Here is an 18,560-nt window from a genome sequence, read left to right as displayed (position 1 = left end):
AGTAGTGCAGCTGGGCATAAAGCCCATTCTTAAACAATAGTGTATTTAACATCAACATCCAATGTTAAAAAGTATTTTTTTATGTAACCTTCTCCCTTTACACACTTAGGTCAGTTCAAGAATAATGTTTGCAATTTTATATTATTATTATTTTTTTTTTTTGGACAAGAATTAAAAGAGCAGTTTCATGTCTATCCTAGTATTGATCTACTGCTCGAGGTTGACATGCGATTCAGAAAGTATTTAGAAAGTAATTTCTAATATATAATAATCTAAAATATAGAATATATGCATTTAAATCAACTCTGAAAAACAAATCGCTAGATATTGTTTAAAAAGCTTTGAAAAATCCCACCCGTCTTTTGAATGAAATGGAACAGTCCGCCGAGGCCACGCCCCCTTTGCGTTCTCCTGTTAATGTTGTTATTGTTTATGTCAGTTGGACGTTTGATAGAAGAAGTGACAAAAACAAAACAAATCTACACCCAAACCTGTCGAGTTTACCCCCCACAAAAAACAAAAAAACGAGCACAGCCAGCTAGATAGGGACGTTATGACAAATAGGATTATTGCCCCGAAACATGTGTCAACACAGGGGGTAATAAACTCATGGAGCTTCGCAACGGCACACAGGGGAGAATAACGAGCCTCCGGCGGGGCTGCAAGAGAGTCGAGCCGCCCATCGCGAACATGAGGCGGGATGTCAGTAAAGTTTTGCGCCCGCTTCCCGTGGAGACCAACGATGATGATGAGCCCATGGAAGAAGAGGACTGCTTCTCCACGGGCTTCCTTAAGAGTGCCAACCGGGAGCTCGCGACGCTGTTCTCGGCGCCCCGGTATAGTCTGATTCGGGAGGTGGGTCGCGGGAGCTACGGCGTGGTGTATGAAGCAGTCGCCCGCAGGACCGGAGCCCGGGTGGCCGTGAAGAAGCTCCGCTGCGACGCGCCAGAGAAAGTGGAGCTAGCGCTGGCTGAGTTCTGGGCCCTGGCGAGCCTGGAGAAGAAGCACGAGAATGTGGTGCAGCTGGAGGAGTGTGTGTTGCAAAGAAACGGGATGGCACAGAAAATGAGCCACGGAAACAAGCGAAACAAGCAGTATTTGAGATTAGTGGAAACTTCACTGAAAGGTAAATACAGTTTCTCGGTAGCTGTAAGTTAGCTTCTTGAAAGCATTGGCACTGTTCATAAGGTGAACTAAACTAAATGTATCTTGTCAACACAACATTGTTTTGCTTTGTAATAGAAATGAATGTTGCGTAAAAGCAATTGCACTTTTAATAATATGCATGCATCAGCATTCAAACCCTTTATGATTTTATTGTGCATCTTAAATGCATATCATGAAGGCACAAAGAAGGAAGAAGCTAGTCTGTTCATGAGGGAACATCATGTTCCAGCACCCTAAATGCATTAACCCCTTCACTCCCATACAGGTCATATCTATGTACACCTCTTGGCATTGTATGCAATTTTTTCCAGTAGGTTTAAAAATATTGTTATTTTCATGTCATTTGCATTACCAAAATCAGATTAAACTCTGCTGTAAGGTGCAGAGTGCAAGTACTTTTAAAGACATTTACAGGATAAAAAAAATGTATTTTTAAGCCATTGCAATCAAATTTCTAGCTCATTTTATGTTTTATAGCAATTGAAATGTCAATGTTTTTATTTCATGCATGTTTACAATTGCATTATTTTCTTTGACTTTTCGGGGCCTGTAAATATATTTTTTTTAATTCCCTGATATCCCATGATCATAGTTGGTCATATTATATAGGCTACATGAAATTTTGAAATATTTTACACGTCTTATCGGTGTACTCCATTTAAAACAATTTTAAAGGGGATTTTGTGAATAATTTGATACATTTTCAAAATGGCACAATATGAATGTGATGTTGTGTGGCGTTTGGTGTGTTGAGGTGACAGTGCGTTGCGTGTGAGTGCTATATTTGTGGTTGTGCTCAGCAGTTGCAGGATCTATTTTGTGCTGACTGGTGGTGTTATGTAAGTGCCACCATTTAGTGGCCTCGTCTACAATGGAAAACTAATCCTGATGTTACAGCCTTCTTTAGAAATGTTCCAGATATAAATGTTTTTGCTGATGGATTATTGGGTTATATAATGTTTTTTTGACAAATACGTCATATATGTCAGTCATGTCTGTATCGAATAGGCCAGAATATTGAGTTTGTGACCTGTAATCATGTCAGTTCGGTCAAATTGAACAAATTTATAGATCGCACCTTACTTTATATCCGAGATTCCCAAACTTTTCTTTCTCCTTCTTTTACCCTCAGTAATTTAAATGTAATATTTCAATAATTTAACAAAACATTTGCGTGTTCATGTGTCTCTGGTGTCATTTAAAGTGCCCCTATGATATTTTAAAGGGTCCTAATTTTCTCCTACAATAGGTTTACATGCATCAAAGATCAAAAACACTTTCATTATTATACATTATATCTTATAATATATATTGCATATCATCACTTAATTTCTCAAATAGTTTGAAAACGGTTTGTTCAAAGATTCAGTCAGAAATTGATTATTTCTTTCATTTGTCGTGCACTTTAATTTTTAAAACACTGCAGACATTTTACTCTGACAAACAGATATATTACACACTGCATGAATTAAAGATCATAAAAAAAGCATAATGGGGCACTATTGTTTCTATTCAAAATAAGTCAAAAATCAATTAAATTTCGCGGTTTATCAAAATTTGCTAACCCCAGTTTGGGAAATCCTTCTTCATTAGACCTAGATTTTAGTATTATAGGAAACACGTTCCCAAGTGTTTCCTTTCCCTAAGTGTTTATAAGTTGCTATACCTCCATAGGTCACAGTCCACCTGTTTTCCATGCATTTCCCAACCCTTGTTTCCTGAAGTTAAGCTATGTTGGTTATTACAGAACGCATGGCAGATTGTCAATGCTTAGCCTCATACAGTCTTTGGAAAGGGTCCAAACGTGTCGCTCAGAGGAAATCTGTGCTCAGCTAAAATCTGATTGGTGTTTTGCTAGTCGATTGGCATTAGCTAAAGCAGCACTTTGCCGTAACACTCTTTGTTGAAGGCTTTGGTTTGGACAGTAAAGCCACTGTAGTTTGAACAGAACTGGGTTTGCTCAAACACAACCGTCTCTGTTTGCGAATGAGTCTGACACAACGGCTTATCAGTGTCAGTTAGAGACCAGAAACATTCAATGAAGTGATGTTTGGCCTAACTCAGCAGAAATAGCTCAACTGAAGCACATGAGTTGATTATGGAGTGGAGTGAGCTTGATTTGCTACCATCCTGTGGTTTACCATAAAGGCTAGTTCTGACATTCTCCTGTGGAGCACATTGTTGTCCACCATTGTTTTCTTTGAATCTTCAAATTGGGACTTTATGCTTTGAAAGCATGGAGCAACTAAAAAGGCAAAATAAATTGTTAGTTGCTCAACATGAAATTAAAATTGACCCCGTTTACTTTGTTAAAAGGTTAGTTCACCCCAAAATCATGTTGTTCCAAACCCGAACGACTTAGATCTTCTTCGGAACACAAATGGCGATATTTTTGATGAAATCTGAGTGATTTCGGTCCCTCCGTTGACAGCCTAACCAACTACAACTTTGACTCTTCAAAAAAGTTAAAGTAGCACTATGTAGTTTTTTCAAACTTCATAATATATTTCCAAGACCCTTGTGATGGTACATCGACTTACAGTAGGTTAAATGACACGTCTGCCATAGCCTGACGTGGTCTGTATCGCTTTTACTTGCACTATGTAACTTCGGGTAGCACAAAAAGAACTACAAAATTCGACTGCTTTACGGCATACGTCACTTCCCCCAACACTTCCTCAAATTGTCTGTGGCCATTGCAGACTAGAGCCCGACCGATAAAGGATTTTGAAAGCCGATACAAATATTTGTTGGTTTTAATATCAGATATTCCGATATATCGGCCGATTATTTAAAAAAAAAAAAATCAGAAACGCGCAACAAAACATTAACAGATTTCCCTAACATTAGTTATTTCAAGTTATTCATGAGTTTTAACTAAACTAATATGATAATGCATTTTAAAAAGAAACTCGTTTCTTTTATTGTCACAACAGAACAGGAACATCAAAATATATTAAAGTTCTGATAAATAAAATAATAATTAGTCCCTACATTGCCTTATAAGCTACCTTACTTATCCCTTGCTTATCCCTTTACCTGCACTTTTTTAAATTCTTTCCATCAAGCTACATCAAACCATGGCTGGATCAGCGGGTTGCAGGATGTGTGGCGCGTTATACACGAGTGTTGCCAACAGGGTGCCCTCTGGTGGACAAACTATACATCTGCAACACTCGTGAAATTGTTGAAGCGTGTTCCGTCCGTTTTTATTTTATTTTTGAAATATTCATTTATCGGCCATTATAACTGCCAATATCGATAGTTTGGAAAATGCCCAATATCGGCCGATAATATCGTTAATACCGATAAATCGGTCTGGCTCTATTGCAGACATACCAAGTCTCCCGGAAGTTCCGGGAGTCTCCCGCATATTTATAGCGTCTTCCTGATGCCCGCAAATTAGTTCATTAGGCTAAATTATTGGACTATTCCGCTTCCAACCTGTAGACTACTTCAAGACTACTGTAGTTGTGCACAACAATTAACTGCAGATTTCAGCATTGAATGTCAACCAGTGCATTTTCATTGCATAATTCCCACATTCTACTATCATTCCAGGTGAGCGGATCTTGGGTCACCCAGAGGAACCGTGTTATCTTTGGTTTGTAATGGAGTTCTGCGATGGTGGCGACCTCAACCAGTACATCCTCTCCCGAAGACCTGATCCGCGGACCAACCGCAGTTTCATGAAGCAGCTGACCAGCGCCGTGGCCTTCCTCCATAAGAACAACATTGTCCACCGGGACCTCAAACCAGACAACATTCTCATCTCGCAGAAATCGGATGGTCCCGTGATTAAGGTCGCCGACTTCGGCCTCAGCAAGGTGTGCGCGGGACTCGGCTACATTGAGAACGACGACGGCGACAACCGTGTTAACAAGAACATGGTGAACATTAATAAGTTCTGGCTGTCGTCGGCGTGCGGTTCTGACTTCTACATGGCACCGGAGGTGTGGGAGGGCCATTACACCGCCAAGGCGGACATTTTCGCGCTCGGCATCATCATTTGGGCCATGGTAGAACGCATCACGTTTATCGACGCCGAATCCAAGCGAGAGCTCCTCGGCACGTACGTTCGCCAGGGAACCGAGATCGTCCCGGTGGGCGAGGCCTTGCTGGAGAACCCGAAGATGATCCTGCATATCCCGCAAAGGACACGCAGTATCATGTCGGAGGGCGTCAAGCGGCTTTTGCAGGACATGTTGGCGGTCAACCCGCAGGACCGGCCCGACGCGTTTCAGCTGGAAGCCAGAATGGACCAAGTCACATGTGCGGGATAAGCCAACGTGATTGGCCAAAACGAGCATGCTTGCTCTTTCAGGTGGGTTGCGATTTCTTGATAATAATTTTAAACATTAAACACTTCTGGCAGGTCACGTTAGTCAAGCTCGTATCAGCTGATCTACCTATAGGAATACACTATCACTGTATACATATCGAAGCTCCTTCAGTATTATTATCAGCAGCGATCGCGCTTCTCAGGAGCTTCCTACATCCCCAGCTCCTCCTCTCGTCAGTCAGACTCAGGATTTGGCATTCTGATTCCCCAGTTTGAGTCAGAATAAATTCTCAAATATGTTGTACATTAAAATCTTTATTAATGAGAATGATGGTTCTGTTGTTACCCTAAGTGTTGCATGGATGCGCATGGAGATCTTGCCCAGAACAGAACCACCCCGCCAACCCAAACTGTAATGCTAATTGTCAATCGTATTTGACTATAGTGGTCCTGACAGAAATGTTGTGTTCAGCATTTTTGTTTACCTCAGTCCAGTTTAAAAATCACATAATGCACGAAAACAAGCCGTACACACCGGGACGAATATCGGTGCGCTTTAGCGTTTTCAATTCACTCCTATGCAAGCCGAGCTTCACGCTCGTGGCTCGCGTAGTGCATTTTGGGATTGACGGCGGACCGGTGAAAGCGTTGAGAGCGTCAAAAGGTTGGGCAGTTCTCGACTTTATGCAAATATCAAGCGAAAAATGCGGTCGGCAGCCAATTGATGTGCGGTTTGGGATGTGACTTCTGTTTTGAGATTTTTAAAATATGCAAATTGTCCCGGAGTTTAGGCTGGATTTAGTGCGTAAATTATTTTGTTTACAAATTAGACGCTTGGCAGTTGTTATATGTTAAAATAATTCATTTTGGATGTGTTCATTGTGATTATACTGGCTGGGTTTATAAAAGTTTATGATATCTTTGCTTGGGGCATTTATGTAAACAAAGCTTGTCTATTTCCGAATGTAATCGCGTGCATCTCTGATGATTATACTGTGTGTATGTTGAAAAAACACACTCGCAACAGACACACCCCAAAGCGGAGACGTTATAGCGTTGCCAGCATAGATATCTATATAAAGGCTAGATATCTCGTCCACACTGCTGGCCAATGGAGCTCGACGTCTGCACCTGGCGGCCATCTTGTCACAGGCAGCTCGCTCACTCGTAACATTGTGTTAATGGTACATGTACTATTTAAATAATCATAACTTGCTCAATTTTCTACTGATTTTCAAACGGTTTGGTTTGTTATAATCGTCAGAGATGTAGTTATGACACAGCATACTTATGAATAATAAGTGTATAAATAAATAATCATCCAGATAATTATAGCCACGTTAATAACGTTTGTAAGAAACCAAACCGTTTGTAAATCCGTCAAGATTTCAACGAGATAAGAGTATTTTGTGTTCGTGCTGACCACTCATCTTACATCAGCTTGCCTGTGACAAGATGGCCGCCGGTGATGACGATAGAAACTCTAGCCTTTATATAGATATTTATGGTTGCCAGCAGCACTGAGCCGCTGTAGTGGACACGCACCGTTGCGTTGTTCATCTTCGGATGCGGCGCCACGGAAAATGTTATAAAAAGTGCCGTGCACACCGCCAGGCGATATGGGGTCTTGGTCTTGTGCACCTTACGCGCACCACCGCCAAAACACATCGCAATGACGTAATTTTTGCCGCTCGCCCTACGCTCTTGCGGACGCGGCGAGTAGCTATACACAAGGCTTGATGGTGCGTCGTCCATCTTTTTAACAGTCTATCTATGATGTAAATATACATTTATCTACGTTTTAAAGTGCTCTCAGGTGCCAAATTGATTACGATCTGAGTTTGCTTCCCAGAGTTCTTTGCCTATTCTAGAATTTCTTGTCCTTCCAGCTGCTTTGTATTTCTCTAATCAACCCTACGTAGAGTCGGTATATGGCCTCAGGGGTAACATGTACCCTGCGAGCCTGCCACGCTCTTCCCTTCACTCGTCTCACAGGCCTGTTTGTTTACCAACGCCACGCCCCGAGTTCCTACCAACATTTTGATTAACAAGATCCGACACCTTTTCAGCTGCAGAATGCATGCGGCCAGGGGCGATACCATGAATGTGTGAAACACGGCATACGCCCAACCAGGTGCGTTTTGTTTCTTGGGTTGCATCCATTTATTAAACCGGAATGGCATTACGCATTCCGGTATAATAGTTTATTGCACTTTTTTTTTTTTATGGATTTTGCATTGGATGAGTTTATAGTGAAACTGTCAGAGGAAATTGAATGGATTTCCTGAATGCAAGTCATTCGATATAATTTTTTAAATTTTATTATATTTTACTGTAGCTATATTTAGGCTTTTTAATTTTAGGAATTATACTATTTCTGCTTTTTCGCACTTTCGGGAATTCACACTACAGTGAATAACAGTGTGAATTACATTCATTAAAATCACTAAAGTTTATTATCAATGTTCTCCTAATGTGTATTTCTTTTGTTTTATTAATAACAATTATTACGTTTATTTATTTGATTTTATCTAAATGTATGCTATTTATTTATTGGTTTGTTGTTCATGTTGGAAGATTATTGAATCAATAATAATTACAGCTACTATATTTTTCCTCTAATTTCCTTTATAAAAAATCTAGGGCTGTCAATTCAGCATTCAAATAATCATTTTAATTAAGTTAAATAATATGCTGAATAATCTGATTCATAAAAATATTCACACTTTCAGTAATTCACACCAAGTACACAAGTATTGTAATGTGTTAAAAAGTGAATTGCATTCATTCATTTATTCATTCAAATCAATAGTATTTAATATCAATGTATGTTTAATGTTTTACAAATTTATTGAAAGAGTAATAATAATATTTCAGTAAAAATAATAATTCATGTATTCATTCATTCATTTATTCATTCAAATTAATAATATTTAATATCAATGTATGTATATATTATTTTATTTTATTTTTTAAATAATAATAACCTATTAATTTATATTTAAATATTTATTTATATGTAATTTTATCTAAAGTCATTTATTTATATATGAGTTTGCTGTTTATTTTGGAAGATTACACATTTTCTGAAAGAGTAATAATAATATTTCAGAAAAAATAATATTTATTATGTTTTTCCTCTGAATTGTATTCATTCATTCAAATTATATTGTTTATATTAATGTTTATTATTTTTTAATTAATAATAACCTATTAATTTATATTTAAATATTTATTTATATGTAATTTTTGTAAGATTATTTGAATTGAATTGTATTCATTCATTCATTCAAATTAATAATATTTAATATCAATGTATGTTTATATTAATGTTTATTATTTTTTTATTAATAATAACCTTTTATTTTATTTGTAATTTTATCTAAAGTTATTTATTTATTTATTTATTGAGTGTGCTGTTAATGTAATAACGAATAATAATATTTCAGTAAAAATAATATTTATTATGTTTTTCCTCTAACTTTCCTTTTATTCAAATCTAAGGCTGTCGATTTAAAAAAAACATTTTAAGCAAATTAAATAAAATGCTGAATAATCTAATTAATTGTTTATATAATTCATATTTTCTAAAGAAAATTATAATTTAAATATATTACATTGTTACATGTCATTAGAAGTAAAGTCAGTGTAGTATTTTATAACTTTAAAATGCTGTCTTCTTAATACTCCCAACCAGGTGCTTCAATGTTTTGGTTGGGAACCAATTGTTACACAACATCAGTAACACCGGAATGTCGTTCCCGCTGTGTTTATTGCATTCTTTTATGGATTTTGCATTGGATGAGGTTCAACTGAAAAGGCCAGAGGAAATTAAATGCATTTTGAAGCCACTTTATAGCACAATTTTAATCAAAACTGGCTTCATTGTTGTCCGGAGGCTAGAACATACCACAGCCGGTTTGTACTAAAACAATGACTTCATTCAGACTAGCACGCATCATCGTTATAACCTTTATTTAACCAGGAGAAAAGGCGCCATCTCCAGTGAAATGCAGTGAAGACGGCGGCTTGTTTGATGTCAAAGGATGTGAACGTGTACGTGACTCGTGCATCAGGGGTTTATGGCCTCAGTGAGCATATAGAGCAGTTACGCAACACTCCTCCTCTCCCCGACGGCCTGAATGGATGCATCCATCCGTTCAAAACGAGCAGGCCTGGGAGTGAGCCGTGGGTCGACCTGTTTGTCTTAGTGGGTTGTGAGAGGGGGTCCTTTTGCGTATTTACACCCAGAGCGCTTTCAGACGTGCTCCTTAAGCCCTCCACCGTCCCGTCCCGAAGCGCGCACACACACATTTTAGGCCCTGAGACACTGAGGGGGTCTATGGCTTCGCTTTTGACTCATGTTCAGAACATTTTGTTCTTTGCCTGTGTGCCATTGCTACTGTGTGTAGTATACTGTCACTATTCACAAATCTGCTGAATCGTTGTGATTTTGAAATATGGCGATTGTGATTTTGCTCAATAATGTTTATTATTTATTACTTAAACATTAATATGTTTATTTATATATTGTTTATTATTTATATATTGTAACTTTATTATTATTATTATGCTAAAATACTTTATATTTTTGATATTTTAAATGTAGGCCTATGTAATAATAATTATTATTATTATATTACATTAATTCATATCGATAATAATGTTTTATGTACATTTTTATTCATTTGTTTATTTTTAATGATTTTTTTTAAAACAATATTTGTATTAATTTATTTAAATTATTTGTTTTATTATTATTATTATTATTATGGGTGAGTTTGATTAAACATTTTAACCAATTAAATAATCACTGCTAGTGCTAATTAATATTATTAATCCAAATGAATTGTCTATATATCAATATTTGCTGAGAAAAGCCTAAAATGAAGATAATTCAAATGCATTGAATGGTTTTAGAAGTCAGTATACTGTAAAATAAAGCAGCCAGTTTGCAAGTTGTATTTGGTACCTTTTATAAATATACCATTTGCAGATGTAAGAGCGCTCATCTGTCATCAGTGTGTGTGGCGTGTTGTATCTGTGTTCATGGTCATTATATAAGCGGGTCATTGAGTGCAGTGCAGCTGTAATATAAGGTACAGTGTGTTCTCTGTGTGTTCCCCGACAGCCATGTCGTGTTGATCACACACACAGTAGCAGAGCTGAGCAGAAAATCAGTGTTTATGCGAAAACTAACGGGACAACATTCAAGTTTTGATCCGAACAGAACTAAATGTAAGAAAGGCATTATAAAACATCCTATTTCACAACATTTAAAACTGGGGGTGGGGGTTGTTTTCCAGGATTATAAGGAGCGAGCGAGTGTTTACAGACTTTTATGTAAGCTGGAATATCTTTAAGGTGATAATTGTTCTAAAAACAGACAGTTTTTCTATGTTTTTAGCACACTTTTCCAATCAGAGCTTGCTTTTTTGATTGTTAAACTGGTTTGGTGAGTTCTTTTTTTTTATCTATCAGAAGAAGAATGGCCTAAAACCCATCGCAAACTAATAATAAGTCAATGTAAGATGTGACACTGAAGTCATTTGTGCACTGTAAAAAAACATTAAAACTCTCTTTTGGTCTTAAAGGTGCATTGTGTAAAAATGTTTAGTATAAATGAACAGAAATGCAATATGACATCCATAAGTTTTAACGTAATGTTTTTATCACCTTAGACTGAGACATCGAGATCAAACAAGGCTTACGCTTTACCCAGCTCAGCCACAGGATCATATTAGCCAGCTAAACGTTTACTACCCTGTTAGAAATAATACATAGTTGCATAGTTTCCTGTGGTTCATCTCCCTCGCTGTATTATGGGTTTGCTTTGTGGGGACAAATGTGCTGGTTACTTTTGTGAGACAATCAGCTGATTACTATTACACTGTAAAAAAATATTTTCAAGATTTGTTATCACAACATATTTTCTTTTGTCAAATCAACTTTATAATAATTTATTTAGTTGAGATAACTTATTATTTTGAGTTTCTGATGATTAAATTAATCTCCTTCATTGTATTAACTCACTTTTTCCAGTTCATTCAACTTAAATTTTTAAGGCAAACCAGGTTACTTACTTTTTTAAGTTAAACCAACAATTTTTTTTTTTTTTTACAGTGTATTATATTATATATTAAAACCCTTGATCCTCACCTGACTGGCTTTGTAAACTTTATCCATGATGTGATTTATAATGGACTGTGGTTCAGAAACAGTGACAATGTTACACACTCTTGGCTTACTCTGTGGCTTTGTAAAAACCCATAGACTTTAGGGCGAGGGAACCGGAAGTGCTAGAATGCTAACTCACTTCCGCGTTTTGGCCTACAGAGTGACGTCGTAACTTCGGCACGATATGGACCACAGACATATACACTAGACCTCACCTTGGCTACGGCAGTTCATTGGAACGAATGCGTCGATAGAGCCGCCATCTTGAAACAGGGGAGCCCCTCCACTTTAATGCATCAGACACAGGTCTAACGGAAATAAAATCACCATAAATCACCATGAATGCGATTTTTCTTGTTTTTTTTTTTTGGTTTGTTCCAACGGTCAGACATGTATTTATCATTAATTCCAGAAAGAAAAATGTATTTTTTTTTTTTAAAAACATTCTTCCTAGTTCAGATTTCATCCGTGAACATCATACGCTGCACAAAAGTCCGCCACCATCAATGAATTCGAAGTAAAGGCAGAGATAGCAGCGTTACCTAGCTACTTCCTATGACAAGACCCCTGTTCCAAGATGGCGGCGGTTTTGACGCATGCTTAGAGCCCCAAGGTGAGGTCTAGTGTATATATCTATGGCGATGGACGAGAGCGAAGGGTCGTCCATCTTTTTTTTACAGTCTATGGTTGCACCTCTAATAATATCATATCATGTTCTGGTAAACAAACGTGTCGCTGTCCCCAAAAATGTTATTTCCCTTCACGTTGTCTGCTTGCATCGTTTATTTTTTTACAGTTACGGACACCCCTGATTATAACCCAATATTCACTCCGTTTTCTTTATGTAATCCTTTTGTGGAATATATCCTGGCTCAGTCTCTGTGAAGTAAATTCGATCGGGTCAATCTTGCAAAAACAATTGTACGGACACGAACAGCATTATCGGATTAGCGTACCGCCATAGTTGGCCGAGGATGAAATCGGATCTGATGCAGAAACAGCTTGGATGACATCAGTGAATCATTTACTTGCCAAGCGTCCGACACATGGACCCCGGATTAGAAACACTAGGAGAACAACAACAACAAGGCCTGTAGAATATATCAATGGCCTTCATTTGAGGAGTGCTGATGTCAGCAGCCCGATGTTATTGTGTTCAGGTCAGATAGCCGTCTGCAGAACCGCCTGATCAATGATGGTCATGTGCATGTCAGTCTCGCCCTAGTGTTTGCTCTATTTACTGCAGTATCACACGCTGAATTAGCTTTCCGATAAGTTATGTGTGCATTTATCTGCAGTTTGTGCAAATTTGATATTATGACAAAACGGTAACAATTTACAGTAAGGTTCAATAGTTAACTACATTAGTTAGCATGAACTAATAATGAACTGCACTTATACAGAATTCATTAATGTTTGTTAATGTTAATGCTCTGTGAAGTAAAATGTACAAACAACTTTATTTTTATTAACTAACATGAACAAAGTTTAACGAATACAGTAACAAACGTATTGCTCATGGTTAGGTAATGTTTTAATGTTTTACATTAACTAATGAACCATATTGTAAAGTGTTACCAACAAAAGTAATTTATTTAAAATATGAAATAAAATTTTATATCATTATGATAACTGAGAGATTCAAAATTGAAATGATAAATTTCGATATGCCAAAAAAGTAATAATTATGAGATTAAAAATTGAAATTGATGAAAAAACGATTTATTTAAAAAGTCATTTATTTAAAATTTAAAATATGAAATAAAATTTGATATTATTATGATAACTGAGAGATTCAAAATTGAAATGATAAATTTCGATATGCCAAAAAAGTAATAATTATGAGATTAAAAATTGAAATTGATGATAAAACGATTGAAAATGACAAATTGATGATAATAATTGAAATGACAAAATTCGATATGCCAAAAAAAGTAATAATTATGGGATTAAAAATTGAAATATATGATAAAAACGATTTATTTAAAAAGTAATTTATTTAAAATATGAAATAAAATTTGATATTATTATGATAACTGAGAGATTCAAAATTGAAATGATAAATTTCAATATGCCAAAAAAAGTAATAATTATGAGATTAAAAATTGAAATTGATGATAAAACGATTTGATTTATCATTTTATTTCATAATTTAGCATTTTTAAATCATAATTATTACTTAGCATTTCATAATTTTGACTTTTTATGTCCTAATTGCGACTTTTTTATCACTATTATGATTTGAAATGGGTTTTGTTGGATGTGTTTGGTTGAGTAAGTTTTGTTTTGCTCTCTCTACAGGTTTGCAGAGTAGAATTGCTCGCCGATGGAAAGCAAATCACAAGGAATCCTCGGAACTGTGAAATTTCTCTTGTTCTCACTTCCAGAAAGCAGAAGTGAAAAGAAAAGTCTCGACCTCTACATTAAAGACCCATCACGTGGAAATGCTATGCAGGTATCTTTCATAACACGCCGTTTTTCTACTCCAATGCATCGGATTCCAGATACAAGTCTTCCAAACTGACTCTCAGATCTCTCCAGCAATGATCTCACGTCCCTCTCGTTCTCTGCTGTGTGAGTCGTGCTGTTGTTCTGGACCAGATTTCGACACACACCACGTTGCACTATGTCCTCGAACAAGCATATCCGCTGAAACTACCTTTTACCAGACAGTATAGATGTAAATACTTTGATAATGCAGCGTTAGGATTGATCGAACGTTGTTGAATGCTCTAAAATATTCACGGGATGACAGAGAAGGAAGTTATTATAAAGCTCACAACCATAAAGACTTACTGTGAACGATGTAATGTGAACAACTGGGTACATAGCGACCCCGTCTCTCCTGTAGGAATGAATGTTTCTGACCCGAACAACAGCACTTCTGGAAAAAAACACACAATTTAAATCACCGTTGTGCCTTATTTTCACTTTTCTTTTTCTAAGAAAGTATTTGGATGGTTCTTATTATTTTAGTTTAGTTTTTTTAAAGATGTTTCAAATGATTTTGTTTTATTTGAAATGTCGCGATGTTATTTCCATGCTAATAATATTGGTTTTAACATTAGCAAAAATGTGAGAGGTATTGAACTTTGGTTTGATTTGAGTTCATTTGACAGGATCCATTGAAGTTCCTGTCGCATAATTTCTTTTTGTGTGTGTGTGCGTGTCATTTATCATCTATCAAAATACAGATCAGGTGTAGATAAAAAAATGACACTTTTTTTTTTTTGTACGAACGCCGTTTAACCAGGAGATTATTTTACTGTCTATGCAGACTGGAGAGTTGATGTTTTCTAAATAATGAATTGGTGAGGGATCAAACGTTGTTGCTGTTAATCTTGGTTTTTTATGTTCACATTATTGTAGCAAAGTGTCTAATTTCACATCAAAAACGGATATATGGAATGTTTTAGTTCCGTTGGAATGGAACAGTTTGAATTCACTTTATGGAATTTTATACACGGAACACTGCAAGATTCTGTTTCTATAGAAACCATTGATGTAGCTTGATAGTCCTCCGTACTGTTTGACACAAACACACCAGATTTTAATTATAAAAAGTGTTCACATTCAAGGTTAAAGAACATACATTTTAGGTCACAATAGGCTATATTTCTCCTGTAAACTGGATACTTTTCCTTCTGTATTTTAGTAAGGATTTCTATTCAGTGTTCTTGTTTACATACTCAGTGTTTCTACCTCACTATCACGACATCTTTAACCTCACTTTTCCTGGCTGTGGTGCGTTGCGTTTAGTTGAGTCTCTTCAGCGGTAGCACTCTTATCCGTAACGTATTAAACGTCTCGAGCTGACTTTGCATTTCACTGAATATGTTGTTATTTTATTGTTCTTTATATGAGGTGCAGAGCGAGATGAATCTTCATTTATTACGGTAAAAAAAGGTCTTTGCTTTTATCTTACATTCTTCCTAAAGAGATATGGTGATAGAAAAAAGGCGAAAGAGTGCAAACTCAAAGTCAAACATTTTGTGAGCAAATGCAAAGTTTCTCAGGGGAACAGAAAGTGAACGCAAAGTGTCTTGTGGGACGCAAAATGTTTAGCGAGTGAACGCAACGTTTCTCATGGGAACAGAAAGTGCATAGTTTTTCTGAAGAACGCAACGTTTCGCGAGCTAACACAAAGTTTCTCATTGAACACAAAATGTTTCGCGAGCGAACACAAAATTTTGCGTTGAACACAAAAGTTTTCGCGAGTGAACGCAAAGTTTCACGTTGAACGCAAAATGTTTAGCGAGCAAACGCAAACTTTCTCGGGGAACACAAAACGTTTAGCTAACGAACGCAAAGTTTCTCATTGAACGCAAAATGTTTCGCGAGCGAACGCAACGTTTCTCATGGTAACAGAAAGTGACTGCATAGTTTTTCTGAGGAACGCAACGTTTCGCGAGCCAACACAAAATTTCTCATTGAACACAAAATGTTTCACGAGCGAACGCAAAATTTCACGTTGAACACAAAAGGTTTAGCTAACGAACGCAAAGTTTCACGTTGAACGCAAAATGTTTAGCGAGCAAACGCAAACTTTCTCGGGGAACACAAAACGTTTAGCTAACGAACGCAAAGTTTCTCATTGAACGCAAAATGTTTCGCGAGCGAACGCAACGTTTCTCATGGGAACAGAAAGTGAGTGCATAGTTTTTCTGAGGAACGCAACGTTTCGTGAGCTAGCACAAAGTTTCTCATTGAACACAAAATGTTTCACGAGCGAACGCAAAATTTCACGTTGAACGCAAAATGTTTCGCGAGCGAACGCAAAATTTCACGTTGAACACAAAACGTTTAGCTAATGAATGCAAAATTTCACGTTGAACACAAAATGTTTCGCGAGCGAACGCAAAATTTCACGTTGAACACAAAAGGTTTAGCTAACGAACGCAAAGTTTTACGTTGAACGCAAAATGTTTAGCGAGCAAACGCAAACTTTCTCGGGGAACACAAAACGTTTAGCTAACGAACGCAAAGTTTCTCATTGAACGCAAAATGTTTCGCGAGCGAACGCAAAATTTCACGTTGAACACAAAAGGTTTAGCTAACGAACGCAAAGTTTCACGTTGAACGCAAAATGTTTAGCGAGCAAACGCAAACTTTCTCTGGGAACACAAAACGTTTAGCTAACGAACGCAAAGTTTCTCATTGAACGCAAAATGTTTCGCAAGCGAACGCAAAGTTTCTTATTGAACACAAAATGTTTAGCGAGCGAATGCAAAGTTTCTTGGGGAACACAACCTTTTTCGCGAGCGAATGCAAAGCTGGAACTCAAAATATTTAGGGAGTGAACACAATATTTCTCATTGGACGCAAAAAGTTTCTCGAGCGATCGCAAACTTTTTTGGGGAATGCAAAATATTTAGCGAGCGAACGCAAATTTTCTCGGGGAAATTAAAAACCTTTTGGGAGCGAACGCAAAGTTTCTCCGGGGACGTAAAATTTTTAGCGACAAATGATTTTTTTTTTTCTTTCTCCCATCTCTTATTTTTTCCTTCACCATGGCCCTTTAGCCTCTGATCTCTTTATGGATCAACACAGTTCAAATATTCCTGATATACCTCCTCTGACAGTGACTCTCTTAGGGATCTTCTAACTGTTCTATCTAGACAAAATCCACAGGAAGTTCATTTCTTTCAACAGTAAAACATATTAAAGAACATTTCAAGTCTGGAAATAGTACATTTAGTTTAACTCACCTTGAAATACCAAAAAACCTCATCGACTCACAGTAAGGTCTGCTTCCTGTCCCTCAGGTGTTCACTGTTAAATGTTTGCAGGTCAAACAAACAGGACCATTTAAAGCCAGAGGAAGACTATAGACTATTCACTACAAACACAGAAACCAAACTGTTATCTTTCTACTGAATTGTTTTCTTTCTATCCTTTGGTGATTTTTTTTTTTTTTAGATTACAGATATTTTAAATTGCACAAACGTCTTCTCATAGTTAATATTGAACTGGGTTTGGTTTGTGATGCTATGAGCCATTTGATGTTTTTGCAATGCGATCTTTCCTAAATGTACGTAGACTCTTGTTTTCTTGAAATAAAGAAATAGAAATAAATATTTCTGTTTCGATTCTCATGTTTTATCAGGTTTTGCTTTGTATGTCATGAGATTGACTTTTTTTATTATACTTGTGTGATTTTTATCACCTACTTTTAACTATTATAATTTTGACTTTTCGTATCACAATGACATAATGACTGTTATTTTCTATTTTTTATTCAACTTTTTAAATGAAAATTATGACTTGGTATGTTATCATTTATTTTATGTCATAATAATGAATAATATATTACCTAATGTCTACTTTTGTCATAATTATTACTTTTTTTTATGTCATAATCTAAGATTTACCACAATATAATTATTTTCTTATCTGGTGGAAATGGGCTTTTATATAAATGACTTAGTATTGACTTTTTTATCTCCTAATTCAAATTTTTGTCATAAGTTTGAATTTTAATTTAATAATTATGTCAATTTTGACTTTTTATCTCTTAATTTGAATTTTTATATCATACTGTTGACTTTTTAATGTGTCATAAGTATGTTTTTAAGTCATAATTTATTTCTTTTACATAAATCATGACTTACTACTTTTTTACCTCCTAATATCTACTACTGACCATGTAATAATTATGACTCGCTATCTCATCATTTTAACTTTTTTAATTATTATTTAAGACTTCTATGACTTTTAATAGCCTCTTGTTTTCTTGAAATAAAGAAATGTGATTGATTGTTGTGCATTATCAGGTTTTGGAGCCATCTAGTGCTCCAGAATATTAGCCATAATTATCATTAATAACTTTGGCACATTCTAAAATATAATCGATTTTAAAATTGCTTTTGGATTTAAGTTTCACATGACTTCTCGTAAACATAACAGGAGATGTCTGTCAAACTTTCAAGCCTTT

General features: G+C 36.2%; 1 protein-coding gene across 1 annotated transcript; it reads left to right on the top strand.

Annotated features, from left to right (window-relative positions):
* Nucleotides 1-417: 417 nt before the first annotated feature.
* stk35 (serine/threonine kinase 35) lies at nt 418-17,703 on the top strand. The gene is made up of 3 exons (XM_039652461.2): nt 418-1,126; nt 4,729-5,491; nt 13,928-17,703. The coding sequence occupies exons 1-2, from the start codon at nt 610-612 to the stop codon at nt 5,448-5,450; spliced, it is 1,239 nt and encodes a 412-aa protein (XP_039508395.1). The 5' UTR covers nt 418-609; the 3' UTR covers nt 5,451-5,491; nt 13,928-17,703.
* The last annotated feature ends 857 nt before the right edge of the window (nt 17,704-18,560 follow it).

Source organism: Pimephales promelas, chromosome 20 (assembly GCF_988280905.1).
Source record: "Pimephales promelas chromosome 20, fPimPro1.hap1.1, whole genome shotgun sequence".
Taxonomy (NCBI): domain Eukaryota; kingdom Metazoa; phylum Chordata; class Actinopteri; order Cypriniformes; family Leuciscidae; genus Pimephales; species Pimephales promelas.
Note: the sequence above shows the minus strand (reverse complement) of the source record. Positions and strands in the feature narration are given on the sequence as shown.